The 17,185-nt window shown below is 33.5% G+C and overlaps 2 protein-coding genes across 7 annotated transcripts in view; both read left to right on the forward strand.

Annotated features, from left to right (window-relative positions):
- Window positions 1-184, forward strand: part of Phlpp (PH domain leucine-rich repeat protein phosphatase) — a 109,890-nt gene extending 109,706 nt beyond the window's left edge. The window contains exon 19 of the transcript XR_004581714.2: window positions 58-184. The gene's annotated coding sequence lies outside the window, so the exon portion shown is untranslated. The remainder of the gene's footprint in view (window positions 1-57) is intronic.
- Window positions 185-1,037: 853 nt separating this feature from the next.
- LOC117605483 (glycerophosphocholine phosphodiesterase GPCPD1) lies at window positions 1,038-16,797 on the forward strand. 6 transcript variants are annotated; one of them, XM_034326877.2, is made up of 15 exons: window positions 8,859-9,114; window positions 10,355-10,585; window positions 10,671-10,876; window positions 10,991-11,160; window positions 11,233-11,411; window positions 11,486-11,620; window positions 11,693-11,803; window positions 13,483-13,636; window positions 13,719-13,866; window positions 13,949-14,174; window positions 15,368-15,523; window positions 15,603-16,030; window positions 16,112-16,259; window positions 16,367-16,442; window positions 16,517-16,797. In XM_034326877.2, the coding sequence occupies exons 2-15, from the start codon at window positions 10,439-10,441 to the stop codon at window positions 16,534-16,536; spliced, it is 2,304 nt and encodes a 767-aa protein (XP_034182768.1). In that variant the 5' UTR covers window positions 8,859-9,114; window positions 10,355-10,438; the 3' UTR covers window positions 16,537-16,797. The 6 variants fall into 6 exon arrangements, with proteins under 6 accessions (XP_034182769.1, XP_034182765.1, XP_034182766.1 ...); XM_034326878.2 differs by lacking the exon at window positions 8,859-9,114 and adding an exon at window positions 1,038-1,118 and having other exon boundaries at window positions 10,461-10,585; window positions 16,367-16,797; XM_034326874.2 differs by lacking the exon at window positions 8,859-9,114 and adding an exon at window positions 1,736-2,014 and having other exon boundaries at window positions 16,367-16,797.
- Window positions 16,798-17,185: the final 388 nt, after the last annotated feature.

Here is a 17,185-nt window from a genome sequence, read left to right on the forward strand (position 1 = left end):
ACTTGAATAAGTAAATGTTCGAATTTGATTTTCCGCTCTGTTAAATTCCGCGCCCAGAAAAAAGTTTCATCAGCGCCATCTTTTGAGAGGTGTCGGCGACTGCTCTTTTGTATTAGGATAGCAGAATTTTAAAAGAGGTGGCACAGGAGGTATTCAATTGTGCGGCAGAGGAGTGGGGGAAGTACCACTCCCGTTACCCCCACTACGTCATGGCGTCGCATCAATGCATATAAGTATATACTAACAATGAACAATAATTAATTATTCATTTTTCAGCAACAATTTATGCACTTTTATGATTGCAGAATAAAGTTTCGTCTAGTAGCTTCTATTTTATATAGGTTTTGTTAGGATTTGGGCTGTAATTAATTAGTTATTAATGAATACGCTGACTGGACATGTGGTCGGAAAGAAACAGTGACTCTAAAATTTATTAATAATACATTATTCTTGAGGAAAATAGTAGTAAAAGTTATATCAGAAAATTGCTACGACATAACACTTTATTCCTCAATCAACAAATACGTTGATTAATAAAGAGAAATCGAGGAATCAGTAAAATATATCCACCGCGTGTCGATTGCAATCACGCGTTCGGGTGTAAAATTATTATTGATTGATTAATTACATCAAAAATCTTATCAAAAACGATATGAGAAAGTAGCTAATACTCAATACTTTATTCTTCAATAACAAACAAGCGGAAATTAATTTCAGAAAGTCAAAAAATAATCGAAAATTGTAGTCTCGTGTCTGTTTTTATCTCGGCGGTCGTCACAATAATTACTAATATCATTACATATAATCATTAATTACTATCGGAATGTTAATAACTCTGATACTAGAAAACAGCTAATGTATGTAACTACATTCTACAATTCTGAAAGTGCCTAAATTGTTATCCACTTCGTAGAAAAATTAGGAAGTATCTCTCTCTAATGAACAATAAGTGTTTGTTTCAGGTGGCGCCATTTTGGAGTGGGGGTAGGCAATCTCTGGTGCCACTCCTTCGCATTCTGCTACCCTGGTCCCAGGAGAGCAGTTGCCAGCACTTCTCGATAGATGGCGCTGTTTAAACTTTTGGTTTGCCCGCGAAATACAAAAGGATAAGAAGATAGGTATGTATTTATTTATTCAGTATTTATAAAAATTTTATGATAACTAAATGTCTTTCGAATGAAATGATGCTGAATCTGATCTTGTTCAAATTATTTTAAATTAGGTAAAAACTTTTCTTGCATACTTCTGATATCAAATTTTAATTGCTTTATTAAGAATTAAATGTTTCAAAATCGCTTTCTAATTTTCCATAGAAAAAATCTGTATCAGAATGAAATTAATCTGACGTTACGTACTAATCGCGGTTCTCGGGTACAAATGATAAATACCAAATGAGGAATAATTACAACAGATTTATTTCATATAAATCATTTTACATAAACGAGCATATAATGTTTTTTAGCTTACACGATATGACGTAGAATTATTTAGGTATAATTATTCATGCAAAAACAAACAAATATGTACGTACTAAAGGTTAAAATATTTAATTTTTTTTACAAACTATTTACGCGAATGTAGTATACAAGTTGTATGTGACGCGTTTACACAGACAAATGTATATAGAAGACTTTGCTTAAATGTGGAACGCATTGGTAAGTCACGTGCGTAGGTATACGAGGAAAGAAGTAAAGTGGGGGCTTCATAGGGTTTGCATAACCTGATTGAAATCCGACGCCAACAGTCAGTAGTATTTCGACGTTGGTGACGGTTCTACTGTTACGGTTACCCGTCTTTCTCCCTCTCTTTCTCATTTTTTGCTTAGTTTCTCTCTTTGTTACTTGTCTGCAATTGTGTTCGTTCCATCCATAAGAAGTTTAGACATCGCGATGTGTGCGCGCGCGTTACATATTCATCGGTGAAATACCACGTGTCGAATTTTTTATAGTTAATTCGTTTGCTATGATACCTACCAGAAGAAGAGTTTGATTTTGGTGCACGTGACAATATTTTAGTGAGTAACATCATACAAATATTCTGTTATAGCTATAGAATATAACTGTTGCCAAAAATGTTTCTTGATGTTTGGTTTATGATATATGACAGACCGTGTGACTGCGTCAATTTGTTTTCAAGGTGTGTTCCAAAGAGTTGCTTCGTCATCTATCTATTTGTATCCCTCCCGTCCAAATTATAGTCAATAAAACGACCAGTTTAATGTCCATCGAGTGTTAACCGCGGATTAATTCTCTTTTCTTTCATCTGTCATCATTTCCAAGAAATTATCCAGATCACCATATTTAAGATACGCCTCTTTGATCATGATATGAACATTGATCACGCTTCTGGACCTGTAAAATCATGCCTCATTGAATATAAAAAAAGAAAGCACTCTGAGTGACAGTTGATATTGTTTTAGCATATAAAGTGTTCTTTATATTTAACTTGGATTTTTAATTTGATTTATTGCAAAACTTTATACGAAACCATATGACAACGGATTCACGTGAATCCTTTTATATTTCATACTAAATCGAAAGTCCACGGTCGATGAGTCGACGCGACATTAAATCACTACAACTTCTCTATACACCTGTATTGTCATTTGTACTTTGGAAACTATATTTCACTACCCTGCTTCACTTTAATATTTTATTTTTTCCTTATTTCTTATCGTCCCGTTACTTCGCATATCATTCATCGTGCACCATTCTTTTTATTTTATGCAAACTGTCGAAGAAAGGCTTAAGGCTCTTTGAAAAACAGCTATGAAGTTGTTTCGATGGCCCTCGAGGGCCTGGAATACAAGATAGATTAAAAAGTATTTGGATTTTTCAAACTTTTGAATAACACTTTTGTGAATGTAGATAATTAAAAATCTTATTCGTAAATAAGTAATGTAATCGTGAATTTCATAATGACAAGTGCTGTGGGTTAATGAAAAGTGAAGAAAATTTTTTTTCTGGACTTTGAACTACGCACCATTCTCTTTTTGTGAGACATACAAAACGAGTACTCTCACGTTTCAACTCGATAATCACTCGCAGCTGATTGTCACAAACAACGTTTCCTGGTTTACGTCAGTTCGCTATCTCGGTAAATTGTTTCGTAATACGAATGCAGATGTATTGTTTAAAAACAGTGAACTACGGAAAAATTGGTTGCAACTGATAGCTGTTTCGCGCTCGGGCTTTGTGCGATTTTTAGGCACAAGAACTTTTGCTTCATTGGTTCGATACTTTTGTTGAAGCTAAATATAAAATTGAAACCGAGATGGTTAGATCACCACGTTTTACCAAATCGACGCGTTTCCTTTACATATCTGTCCTGGGAAGGAATTTTGTTTTACGTTCAGCGGTAAAACATCTTTCACGTCTGATAACTAAAATTACAAGGGCGCTGATGTCTCGAGCTTGATAAGCAACAATAACTCTATATAATGAATAGTGAAAGATCGATCGATTTCGTTTGAAAATAATGAATACAGAAATCAATTAGAAAAATGAAAAAATCACGTTCTTACCCGTACTATATTATATACTACAACAATCGTCATTTTTTATCTGCCTTGATAAAAATAAATATAGCATACGTATAATTTCCTATCATTTCTCTACTTAATCGTAGAATAACTACCACGTTGAGTGTGCAATTTCATCACGTGCAGGCATTCTATACGTTCAGGAGAAATTTTTGAATCGAATTCCGATCTTGATTCCCTAACCTTAAAAATAGCACACGATCCAAGAAAATCGTGTTAAGCCTAAACAGATGGCGTTTGTTAGGAAAAAGAAAAAAATTTAAATAACGAGCATATAAAATATTATAATTTATTCAGTTAGAATCCATGATTGAAGAAATAAAATTCATTTGAATAAAATGTGACAGTAATTATTATTAAGTTTAATACGTGAATGAATAATTAATTAATGAAACTTATCAGTTATATATTTATATATTATACAATCAAATGAACGGGAAAAGTTTTCCTCATAAAATGAATATTTTAAAAGAACATAGCAATAATTTTTTGTTGGCGCATCAATGACGTATGGCAATAGCAAAGGAAAGCATGATCGTATACACACTTCTAGGCATCATATATGTATTTGCGTCAGGAACAATAGAGCCACAATAGCCGCGTGCCGTAGTTTTGTTTCCATAAGCACTTTTTTTTATACCTTTGTTAAGAATGCTCCACTGCGTATCTCTCTCTCCGAACAGATCGATAATTAACGTAGCACGACATTGTGCAGAGTTCTTCAAATTAAATATTTATTTGTCTTCGCACAGAAATGTTATGTTTTATTCGCATTTCCATTCAACCATACAATATTGTTTCTCATCGTTTACTTGTAAATATAAAATTACACCTTTTATACGTACTGTGAAAAATATTACATATTAGAAAGTTTCTGTCCTTTAGAATTTATGGGAGACAGCATAATTTAACGGGAACGTAGATCATAAGTATCTTCGCTAACGTTTTTATCGCAACGTTTCGCCATATTGTTACGGCTTCCACGATTTTGCAAGATTTACAACATCGCGTTGCTTACCTGATACTTTATTGATTATAATTCATCATTTAAAAATGACGGCATCAAGTGAATTAATATTGACTTTTAAAATATTCCTTTCTCGGTGTGCAACGAAAGAATCCTTTTTGGTATTTTAATATTGATCGCGACCTTTGTACAACAAATACAATGATAATTCACTTCTTTTCTTTTCATATGGCCTGATATAAAGTTAAGAGCTTTAAATTATTAGAGTTAGTAAAGCTAGCGATAAAGGAGCATTAATTATTGATTTATTGGCAGAAATAAAAGTATTGACAGTAGTTGACAAAAGTTGAGGAGCACTGAACAAGACATTGAACTGTGGCCAAGTGAGACACGATATACATACCTAATCATCTAAATGTAATTCTATTTCAAAATACTTATTTTTAAAAAATACCTCCTTTACAGCCAAATACGCAAATTTCTATACAAATGGCTCACGGTATTAATACCTGTCGTTTCTCTTTAATTTCTCTCTCTCTTAACCTCTCATTTGACTAAGGTGACTGAGAAACAGGAATGAAAAATGGCTACTACTTATTATAACTATTTCAACATACATTGATATTAATTGATTAAAAGGAATTTTTAGCTATTTCTGTAGAAATCTATAGCTTTTATCTTTGTAAAGGCGACATTATAGTAGACTGTGCGGTGTGTGAACTGTCCAAGGTCACCCAAGGTCGGGAGTAAAGAATAGCTAAAACTGTTACAGTTATTTGCTCTACATTATTAACGTATTAGGGATGTGCGGGTACCCGATATTACGGGCTCGGGTGGGCTCGGAAAAAATCGGGCGGGCGTTCGATACATGCGTGCAGTCGGGTAACCCAACTATTTCGGGTTCGGTCGGGTACAGTCGGGCAGACTCGGACGAGCTCCCGCGGGCCGCGGCCTGCGACCCAACTCTCGTGTACTTGTTAATACATGCAATAAGCATATGCAAAATCTGTTTTATATGGAATTTTGGAATAAGATAATTTGGAAGCTTGTCCGAATCTGCCTGTTTGTACCCGATCGAACCCGAAATAGTCGGGCTACGCGTCTGCACGCATGTATCGGACGCCCGCCCGAGCCCGCCCGATGATTTCCGAACCGACCCGACTGACTAGTCGGGGACCTTACGTACGCAAAGAAATAGTAAAAAATTTGAAGAAAAACAAAAGAATTTTTATAAAATCAGCACGTTGTAATTCTGATAATACTTAAATACTTCTGGTAATTCTCACATTCTTCGTTACAACACAGGCTGTCAATTTTTTGTTGACCACGTCTGTTTTGCTTCTAAGTAAGTTTACATTCCATGAACTTAACATTCTTTTTTCTTGGAATAGGTTGAATAACAGAGTATTATTATCGTGCGCATGACCAAGTGCCTCCGTAGTTTTATCGGATGCAACCGTGAAATAGCGCTGACCATAACACTCGATACATCTGAAATTAATAAAACGAATGTAAATAATGCTAGAAATATTTCTCGTTGTCTATTGTTAGCTCGGGTAGCGTGTGAAACCTTTTATAAAGATACCGTATTGATTTCTTCATTTGCGCTTGATCAATTCTTTCTTAAATACCACTTATTTCGTCACAGTCGTCTGTGGTATATTTTTAAAAATCTTTTTCTACAGTTCCTTAAATTATATAGCTCTTAAAAAAGAGCATGTCATACATGTACCTTGCAAATAGAATTTCTAAGTATAAAACTGCTCACGGTTCAGAATAGCGGGAATAAAAAGAAATGTCGGTGCTTGACGTAATAAGTTCGCGCCAGATATTTTCACTTGTTTAAAGTGTAAATTTTCAGGAATACGATGAATCATTGCGCCCGACCAGATAGATTAATGGTACATATCTGCCAGAAGACATCACGTGCAATGCTTTCGTACAACGTGCACCGCACTCCTATGCAACAATGTTTGCAAAGTAGACAAACAGCTATTATTAATCTCTACTAACTATAAACGTTTAATATTATGTAATTGTCTTTTTTATCGTTTTAACTAAACAATCTGAAATATATGTAAATTATAATTATAGAAACTGAAAGCGGTGTTCGTAGAAGGCCATTTTATTATCTCATCCTCGGCCGGACGTATAATTTAACAGGATAGAAAAATACTATCATTTTACAATACAAATTATAAGTTATGTTGATCCAAAACACCGGATACTTAATATTGTAGATTTCTTAATAATAATAATTTGTATAGTTGTATCGATAGTATAACAATTTGTAAATTGTTTAGAACCGATAAGTCTTATATCTTTATAACTTGATAGTAACTTACTATCTATGCACTCGCATATGACTCTTGACTGTGTCTGTCCACCTTTCACGTTTCAACGAAGTCAAACTAGGCCTGGTATTGCATGGTCATTGCATGTTCTAATATAATGCAACATTATACATGTGTGTCTCAGTATGTAATATAAGATGTAATCCAAGAAACAGATGATTGTGTACAATTATGTTTCACTAACATAGCGATGATGTTCTTTCAACAATATCGTTCTCGACATAACAGTTTTGACGGGTTTTGTAATACCATGTTATGTCTAAAAAGTTATTTCATTAAAAATATGTTTGGTTCTTTAAATTAGATAAGAAAATTATGATTCAGGAAAACTATATAAGGATAAAAGCTCTGCTGCTACTATACTTCATTTGTTCGGTTTCTCGTTATAATTAACCAGGTGTTCTTACTATGTACAGTTGCGAAAAAATAAGTAGTAATAATGGGCAAATCATCCTACATTAAGTAGTTTCCTCTTTTAATGCGTCACAACTCTTATCGCAGTTCCCCCGTGGTCAATGCGGACATTTTTTTTTTTTAACGAGTGCTTTCCTGTTACTATTACCCTTCTGACTGAATATATATTAAAATCCAATTTAACATTTTTTTCTACAGAAAGATATAGAACAGTGTCAAAGGAATAATATATTAATATACAGGGTGTCCCGTAACTCATGTAATTCCTGGATAATGGGGATTGCTGGGGTGATTCTGAACAACATTTTCCTTTACCAAAATGTCGTTTGATGCTTCGTTTTTGAGTTATTAACGAAAAACACTGACCAATCAGAGCGCGCGCTGACCTACGAGAGCGTTGGCTTTCAGCCGCGCTCAGTCGTGGTCGTAAACAAACGCATTGGCACAAACGCGTTCATTATTCATGAATAACGAATAATTCCACATTGTTCTTAATTTAAGAGGATATAATATTTATCATACGCTTCATTCGATACCCGCGCTGTGCCAATGCGTTTGTTCACGACCACGACCGAGCGCGGCCGAAAGCCAACGCTCTCGTAGTTCGGCCCGCGCTAAAGGCGCGCTCTGATTGGCCAGTGTTTTTCGTTAATAACTCAAAAACGAAGCTTCAAACAACATTTTGGTAAAGGAAAATGTTGTTCAGAATCACCCCAGCAACCCCCCATTTCCGGGAGTTACAGGCCTTCTACGAACGCCGATTTCGGTTTCTAGTAATGTACATACATTACCATTGTAATTAAAATATAGTATACATTTTTCTTCATCTAAAAGAAATGTATTTTATTACTAGAAATTGGCATACTCAAATTACTATACTATTTCGATAAATAAGTCTTGAAAACTGAATACCGATTTATGTTATACCGTGTATAATGGTACCAGAAGCCATCCAAATGAGTAGAAAAAGAACAGCTATAAAATTTTACGGATATCTGACACCTACCGCGTATCTTTTAACAACATTTTATCTCAGCATATCTGAAAAGTATATAGGGTATTATAAAAATGGTAAAATTTATATATTAAAGTTTTTACGTAATATTCTTTTTGTAGATGAGCGTTGCAGACAGTTTCAAATCTTACCACCAAGGTAACTGAAATTGAAAGTAGTCATATCACTAATTAATCGTACTTACATGTAGTATATATTCAAAACTTACACGTGTAGAATATTCGGAAATTACAATTTTGCATTATATTTTGATGTAATATAATATAAATATAGAACATTAATTTTACTCAATAATGTATCGTTTATTGTGCCAATCGCAATATGGCGGACAGGAAATAACTACTTGAAATTTTGTGTAATCAATTGTAAACATAGATGTTTTATGGAAATCGCATCGGGTGAAAGGATTTTGGAGATTTAATCAATTTTTCATAACTAATTTTATTAGCGATCTACATATGTTTCTATGTACGAAGCCATGAAAATGATTTAAGAGCAATAGCTTTAGATCGATTCGAATTGGTGATTCTATTGAGCCATCCGTGTCGTCACTTCCGTGTTCACGACGTTGCCAGATCGACCATTGTTTCATTTGTGAAGGAAAAACTACTGCGGTGTAGCGCGTTGTGCCAGTGGGTCGTTTCATGTCAGTTAAAAAAGTTGTGTTGTGCCGTAAAGTGTCGAATAATGGGAAATTCGATGAAAAATATGGAGCGACTACTTTGGGCATTCGTTAAATAACACGTACTCTTTTACGAGGTGAAGACCAGGCTGCCAACCAAGCTTTATATGTAAAATCCACCGAGCTTTCTCGACATAATAGGTAAAATCAAGTTTCAAGACTAATGTGCTTCACTGAGATGTGTTAACAATCGTAGGATTTTTTTCATTTATTGTTCGCGATATTTTTTTCTATTTCCCTGTGTCCGACATATTGCTTCAAAATTGTCATTAAATATTCTTGCAATAATGTTTCCATGTACGTCGTTTCCTTGTATGTCTCTGTTATGTATAATGTATCGTATCAAAAATGTCTGTATCGACGTGGTTCGATAATAACAGGTAAAAAAGATATGATCGCTTCTATATTCTGTTTATTTTATTAAATTCACGTGTTTCACTTGTAGTGTTAAATATAAATTGCAGCATGCCTGCTAATATTTTTGTAGTGCTGACATGTGTCCACCTGATGTAACATTGAATTTCATATTCAATAAGATAAAAACAATTGCGTTCTGCTTATTTGTTTCATATATCGATGTTTTATTATTGATATAGCTTTGATGTCATATTTTGTCACATTGTGCTATATGTTGCTATTGTAACATGTACTAATATAATACTACTAATGCAGTAAAAATTTACCTAATATCAATATAAAAGATATTCCTCCAATTTAATATTAATTTTATTAATGAATTCTTATTTAACCACATTATAACTACCATTTAAATATATGATATAATGATATTTTTCTTTCATATTTTTCAATTCAATGAAACTTCTTCAATGTGGATCACTTGTGTTGGTGTACATTTTCTAATGATTCATAATTTTTACATTATATTTCACACGGTAGTATTAAATTCATCTAAGTTTTTATTTTTAATTTAAAGCATATAGATCATATACCATTAAATAAGAAAATATTATTTTATAAGCTTTAGTTTGATTTAATATAATCATGTCCAAAATATTTGTAATAAATCCCTTCATAATTTTACAATAAATAATATCACAGATTTATTTAATAAATAAGCCATAAAACAATTAAATATTCCTTTCTGTTAACACTTATCAGAAAACCTTAATACACCTATAGGATGATTACAATAAAAGTATCCTTCTTAAATAATAAAAATAAATAAATCATACACCATACAATGTATCTAAAGAACAAACTATAAATTTGCATTTAATAATAAATAAATACTTAATACTTAAAAATAATTTTTAAAGTTGGTTTTTATAAAAAGAAATTTGTCTATTGAACACCTGTCCCAATAAATTTGATCGTTATTGTAAACTTCCTGGCGTACCTTACAACAAGTCCCTTATTACAGAAAATTAGCTGATGTGAATTGAACACACCTTGAAACACAGAAAATTGAAAGAGAAAAACAGTGAGAAAAAGAAAAGATAGTAATATGCAGCGGATGTGGTTTATAGAGAACAAAGAGGAGGAGCAATTGAAGCCGCTAGAAGAGCCACGTGAGACTAGCTTCATCGAGGTGGCGACTGAACAGACATCAGACATGAGGGGGTCTAAAAGGGACTGGATTTTTAGAGTGCAGGTAATGAGTAGTAATTTTTATTACTTTCAATGCTGTTTTTAATCATTGTAATCTAATGCTTTTTATCAATTTCATGCGTATTCAGGTGCATAAAGTGGAGAAAAATGAAGTCTTATACGTTGTGGGCAATTTGCCCGAACTGGGTTCTTGGAATCATAACCAGGCACTTCAATTATCACAAGAACATGGCAGTCGGGATTCTCCTGTACTTTTTGACAGTAACAGTAGTGGGGAATTTTATAGCGATGATGGACATGCTGGAGATAATTTATTTGGTGACGTAGATGATGAGTGAGTAAATAAAAATTTGTTCATCATTTATGATCATTCATGGTTTGAATGCATAATTAAGATGTATTAATAATCATGTAGCTGTACATACACATAGAGGCTTGTATATTTCAGAGGTGGACAGATATTTTCACAAAAGGTTGCACTCCCTATTGATACTGACGTAGAATTCCGATATTTCGTTGCTGTTATCTGTCAATCTAATGGTACTAAAAATTCGGCCAAGACTCTCATTATTCGTAGATGGGAGACTCATATGAGACCGCGCCTTGTCAAAAAGAACAGTATGTATATAAATGTAAAGAAAATTAATTATCTGCTGACTGTAGCTATAAGTAAAATGTTTATTATTACAGCACCTAGCAATTTTACTAGTGACACATTACCAGATCCAGATAAATTTGGTTGTTATAATAGTTATTGCAAAATTGAACGAGGCTGGTTGACTGACGAAACTGTGGTACAATTTAAGCTTTTTAATAATCCAATTAAATTATGGAAAAACCGATTACAAAATAGGAAAGTTCATATTAAGGTATGTATTTTTGAATTGTTAATATCAGATTAATATGTAAAAGTTCAAAATTAAAACATTTTCTTGCGTTTTAGATGACACCTGTAAATCTAGTTAGGCACAATTCTTTAGAATTGCAACAGTTTGGAGGCGATTGTGTAGATGATAGTCTTTCAATGGATACACAAGATATTGTTGATCAACCTGCCTTTAGTATTACAGAAATTGCGGTATATATACTTTAATCATATTTCTTATTACAGTTAATATTTTTTTTATCTAATAAAATATTTTTTTCGTAGGTTATGAACGACGAAGAGGCTCACTTCAAACTTCAGGAACAATTTGGTCGAGCTTACAATGAAGACGAATTTATTATCTTCAATGTTGCGGTTCGATACCCTGAAACTATCGTAAGTAATCACACAAACAGCCATCAAAAAGTCATATTAAATACACAGTTCGATGAATAACCATTGGTTGGTATTTATTGCTTGCATTGCTTGTAATTTTTATAACATGCATTATGTATATAGGATAGATCTTCGATTTTTATTACAAATCAACACTTTCCGTCTTTTAATGGACAGTTCAACAATGGAAACATCAAAGGCATTGTCTTCAATAATACATCAACTAGTTGTATAACAGAAATTAAGAAAAAAGAATCAGAAAAAAGAAATGTGGTGTCTTTTAGTTTACCTCCCTAGCACTTGACGACTAATGTACATCTTTGTGTTTAATAGAAATGGCAGATAGATAAACATAATATTGATAAAAATTGTAGGCATGACACGGCAATAAATGGCAAACTAGTGGTAATTCATGAAAGAATTAGATACACTAAAGAATACGCATTGACCATACCATGTGAGTTTTCAGTAGACCACGAGTAGGCTGGCCACGTCTTCTCTCGCGGCTTGTTCAAATTACTTGGTAAAAGATAATTAAACTTGTTCAGCAGCTATTGCCCTCCTTGGAAACCAGAAGCGATGTCACGCGCATTGGCCTGGAATGAAGACAACCTCTCGTCAGCTTTGTACAAAGCAAGACTTCTGGTGCAAATGATGATGCTAACATGCAATCTGATGTATCGATGCTAAGCATCGTCTACCACTTTACATCTGTGTCACATGACATCACACAGAGATATGATGGTTTTGATTGTCGTTCACCCTACCGCACCTATCCTTAGGCTAGTCTCTCGTAAAAACCGTAAATTTTTCTGAAGTACGTCGGTATTATTGTGACTGAAGAGATAATGGATTTGGTTCAACAATACTTATCATCCAGACTACTACGCGATCTGTTGTAATGTGAGATCGGTTTACGCGAGTCACAGCCGTCATCCTAAGCAACCCTAAAGAATTTAGAGATATCAACGCTGTCACACCTCATATCCATCTGTGTGCGTCGAAAATGGTGAGGCTCCCATCACTCCTATATCCTTTTAGTGTACTACTAATATTTTCTAGCTCTGACCAACTCTACTGTACCGTACCTGACACCGCTGCGCGGACAAATGCCAGACTAAGCTGTCAGAATCTTCTGAATCTGAATTACAAACCTTGCAGACTTGAATATCGAAATTTAATAATGAATGATCGGCAGGTGTTGCGGGATACGCGTCACCAGGCAGAGTACAGCATTTGGCAATTATTGGTCTGGTTCATTGCTAGATTATGTAGGAAGTAAATTATCGTCGTTTGTGTCGACCTGTTTCACTAGTAATTTGTTGCTCTTGCCTACAAATTATTTCAAAACTGCCAAAAGTCATTCGTAAAAAGAAAACATAAGATGTACAAATGTCTCAAATGATGTAGTTTAATTCCTACGGTTTTTTTAGTGATCAAGGATCGTTGATAAAGTGTCGTAAATTGTGCCACATTTACTAGAATCTCTAATTTCTTGTGTCTTACTTTAGAAAAATTTAGAAAAATAGTTTCTTCAAACAGTATGTCCTTGATCATTGGACTTAATTAATGTTGAAGCAAGCTCTATAATGGATGAGCAGAAAATACTGATGCGAGCATTTGGTGTTGTCTTAAATAGTAGTATTTTTCCATGTATATTAAGTAAACTGTTTTTTCAGGCATACTTAGTGGACTACTACGTGTACAGCTCAAGGTGTTTTCCTGGAGAACCACCAAGTCATATTGGTTTCAGCTACATCTTGCCTAGCACGTTACAAGCTAGCGTTGGGCTTTTAACAGTACCAATTACAAGCACAAAACATAGACCAATTGGTAAAATATTACTTTTCTATTTTTTTTTTTTTTTTTCCTTTATTGCCACAACCGTTATCTTGAACAATATCTTTATTTTTAGGACAACTTACAGTGGAATATGTCGTGATAAAATCAATACCTGATTATCCATGGGATATGAGTATTTCGTATGCAAAACATTGGGAACAACGATGGTCTGGCCTTGATGTGGGACACAGAGGGCTTGGCACATCTTTTCAAACAAAGAAGTATGTTCCCGAATTTAAATATGATGGAAACTCAAATTTTTCCAAAAATTATTATATACTAAAATTTGCATTATTCTTACAGCTGTGCTAATGTACGAGAAAATACAGTAGCTTCTTTAAAAACCGCATCGTACCATGGCGCTGATATGGTCGAATTTGATGTCCAACTATCCAAAGATCATATACCTGTTATTTATCATGATTTTTATGTATCCATTTCATTAAAACGCAAGAAACAGATAGAAGCTATGGACATGTTGGAAATACCAGTTAAGGATCTTACATTAGAGCAGTTACATTTATTAAAGGTAGGTTTTACACGTATACATTAACTGCATTTTTTCAGTGTCAAATGATTTATTTTTCATAGATATCATGTGCATTCTTTCATATTTAAAGTTATTTACAGAATTCAACACTTGCTCATAAAACAGAATTTTTTTTAATTATTTTATTTTAAAGTATGATTTATAAACATTAAGAATGATAAACGAAACATTTCTTTTCTTTTTTAAAGAATGTTAGTTTCATAAGTCATGGTGGAATGTTAGTGAAAATCACCTTAATAATCTTACTGTTAAGTCAATTAATAAGACACTTCTAATAAAATAATCTAGCATCTATCATTAACCAATAGAATGCGGCTTCCAATAATGCTACGCGTCATTAATATTTCGCTTTTTATGTCCATTTTTGTATTGAAGGAGAAATGAATCATCTCAGAGGGTTGTATCGTATGTAGATATACAGCCATGCAACTCATGAATTCATAGGTGTTAGATACCTATTCGTATTTGTCTTTTTATAATATTCTACAGGATTTTCATTACCCGAGGGACTCGTTGGGTAAGGTGCTGTATGTCGTTGATAAAGCTGAGCACGGGGTTAACCAAGTGGTGAGCTTTCATATCGCTTGCGCCGCCTAACTTGTCGCGAAAGATGTATAACCAGAATAAGTCATCTTAAACCACTTGATGCATGCTTGTTTCGAATTTATTCCAAAACCAACTAAAAATTTAATTTTTAATAGACACATCATAATACTACGATAATTGTATCTACATTATGCTTTGATTAAAAGCTGAAAGCTTCGGTACTCTACATCTTTGAAGTAATTTAATTTGAAAGTACTTTATATTGACGTAATTATTGCCAAATGACCTTTGTAAAAAAATGCTTTACAAAATTTTAAAGATCATTTTTAATAATTCTTCACCAGTTTCATTCCCTCTGATTTCACGTGTCTGTTTCCACACGCGAGCGCGGAACTTTCCATCAAGAAATGTATAAATCACATTATCACAGCATGTGAATAATATCATGAGAGGCATGATATTATTTTTAATATATTCACATGACTTCAGAGTGCTTTATTTGGCTTCGAAAAGTATAGTATGTCAAACGTCATAAGATTTTTACCAATTTTAGAAATCTAACTAAATTACGTTAAAGACACTTTTCTAGTTTATGTATTTCTAATAAGGTGATATTCTTCTTGCAGGTTTATCACGTGGCCGAAGGTCGAGAAAAAAATCCACGATTCTTTGACGAAGATTTAGAAGATCATCAACCTTTCCCTACCCTTCAGACTGTACTTCAAGAATTAGAACAGCACGTTGGATGTAATATTGAAATAAAATGGACAATGCAACTGAAGGTAAAAATAAGATATAAATTTTATTCTTATTTACTTCTTTATTTTCTTTTTATTAAAAATGTATTATCTATCCCTATAGGACGGCACATTCGAGCTTAATCACCCTTTTGACCTTAACTTATATTTGGATATTATACTGAAAGTTGTGTTAGAATATGGAGGCGACAGAAAAATAGTCTTCTCATCTTTTAACCCTGACATATGTGCCATGATTCGTCTTAAACAAAATAAGTACCCGGTAGTATTCTTGACACAAGGTGTCACCTCAAAGTATCCTACTTACCATGATCCAAGGTGTCAAACAATACCGATGGCTGTTAGACACGCGTTAGCAGCTGATATCTTAGGAATAAATGTTCATACTGAAGATATTCTTCGAGATCCGTCTCAAGTAAAATTAGTCAAAGACGCTGGATTAATTATCTTCTGCTGGGGGGATGACAATAATGATAAAGATACGATTCAACATTTGAAAAAACTCGGTTTACATGCTGTTATTTATGATAAGTGAGTAATCTTAAAATTTATACAAATCAATCCTGTGTCAAAAAACAATGGAATTATATACTGATTTAATGTTTCTTGCAGGATTGACGAATATAACGCAAAAGAAGTGAAAGAAAGTATATTCTTGGTGGATGCTAGAGAAAATCAGAAGGCACTTATTGCTTTAGCACAGTGTAATCAAAATTGTTCTGCTCAAAGCCAAATTTCCAATTCTCTCAATACAGAAAAGGTTCGCCTTTATTATATTATGTTTAATTGACTATTAATTGACAATTAACTATTAACTTTAATATTTGTACGAGTATAAAAGTTAAATTATAAGTGATTTTGTTTTAGGATTATTATATGGATCTTGATAAATCACGAAATATGATTACAACCACATCAACAACAACTTCAATCGCATCATTTGGTAAGAATAGTATTGGCGGTGATAATGTATATTCTATGTCAACTGTTAAATTACCACCTACGTGTGACCATCAGGAGAGCAAAGAGATCAGTGAAATGACAAAAGATTTTAGCGTATGTGCAAAATCATTCGGCCATTCGGTGAAAGCTAAAAGTATCTCGGACTTAGTTTGCGGTCAGACAACAACGCTACCGGAAATTTATGGAGAGGATGAATCTGCAAAGGATTGTCTTTGATGTTTCTCTTTTAAGAAGCCGTCGTGGTTTTGACACAAAAGATATTGTTTAGAAAAAAATCTATCATAAGAGGAAGGAGAAAAAAATTTTTTTTTTTTGTAATTCATAATTCATAATTACTATAATATTTATGAAGGGGTCAAGCAAATACTTTGTTTCCCCTACAGTCCTAGGATCCGTACAATTGGATCATCTTAACGGCCATTACACGGAGTATATACATGTACCAATGCACAAGAGGGACGATCGATTGATTTTTCACGTCATTTATCATTCCTGCGATCGGTCGACTTAATTGTCCATTTACTTTTTTATTATCTTTTACTTAAAACTCTACACAATGGCCTGTCTTTTTTTTTTGTTTTTTTTTAATGATAATCGAGTTCTATGTTGGCTGTAGAAAAAGATTTGAACTCCTGTTATTTTGCCTGTGGCAAGTGAGTGCTGGAGTTTTAAGTTTTTAGTACAAATATCCTCAATATTTTTCATTTAGTTCATAAAAAAACA

This window comes from Osmia lignaria, chromosome 3 (assembly GCF_051020975.1).
Source record: "Osmia lignaria lignaria isolate PbOS001 chromosome 3, iyOsmLign1, whole genome shotgun sequence".
Taxonomy (NCBI): domain Eukaryota; kingdom Metazoa; phylum Arthropoda; class Insecta; order Hymenoptera; family Megachilidae; genus Osmia; species Osmia lignaria.

Bases quoted from the DNA above. Each gene is read 5' to 3' on its own strand.
- LOC117605483 (XM_034326874.2), top strand. From the start codon at position 10,439: ATGCAGCGGATGTGGTTTATAGAGAACAAAGAGGAGGAGCAATTGAAG. The intron at 11,621-11,692 runs GTATATATACTT...TTTTTTTCGTAG, and splicing joins TTAGTATTACAGAAATTGCG to GTTATGAACGACGAAGAGGC. The intron at 15,524-15,602 runs GTAAAAATAAGA...CTATCCCTATAG, and splicing joins AATGGACAATGCAACTGAAG to GACGGCACATTCGAGCTTAA.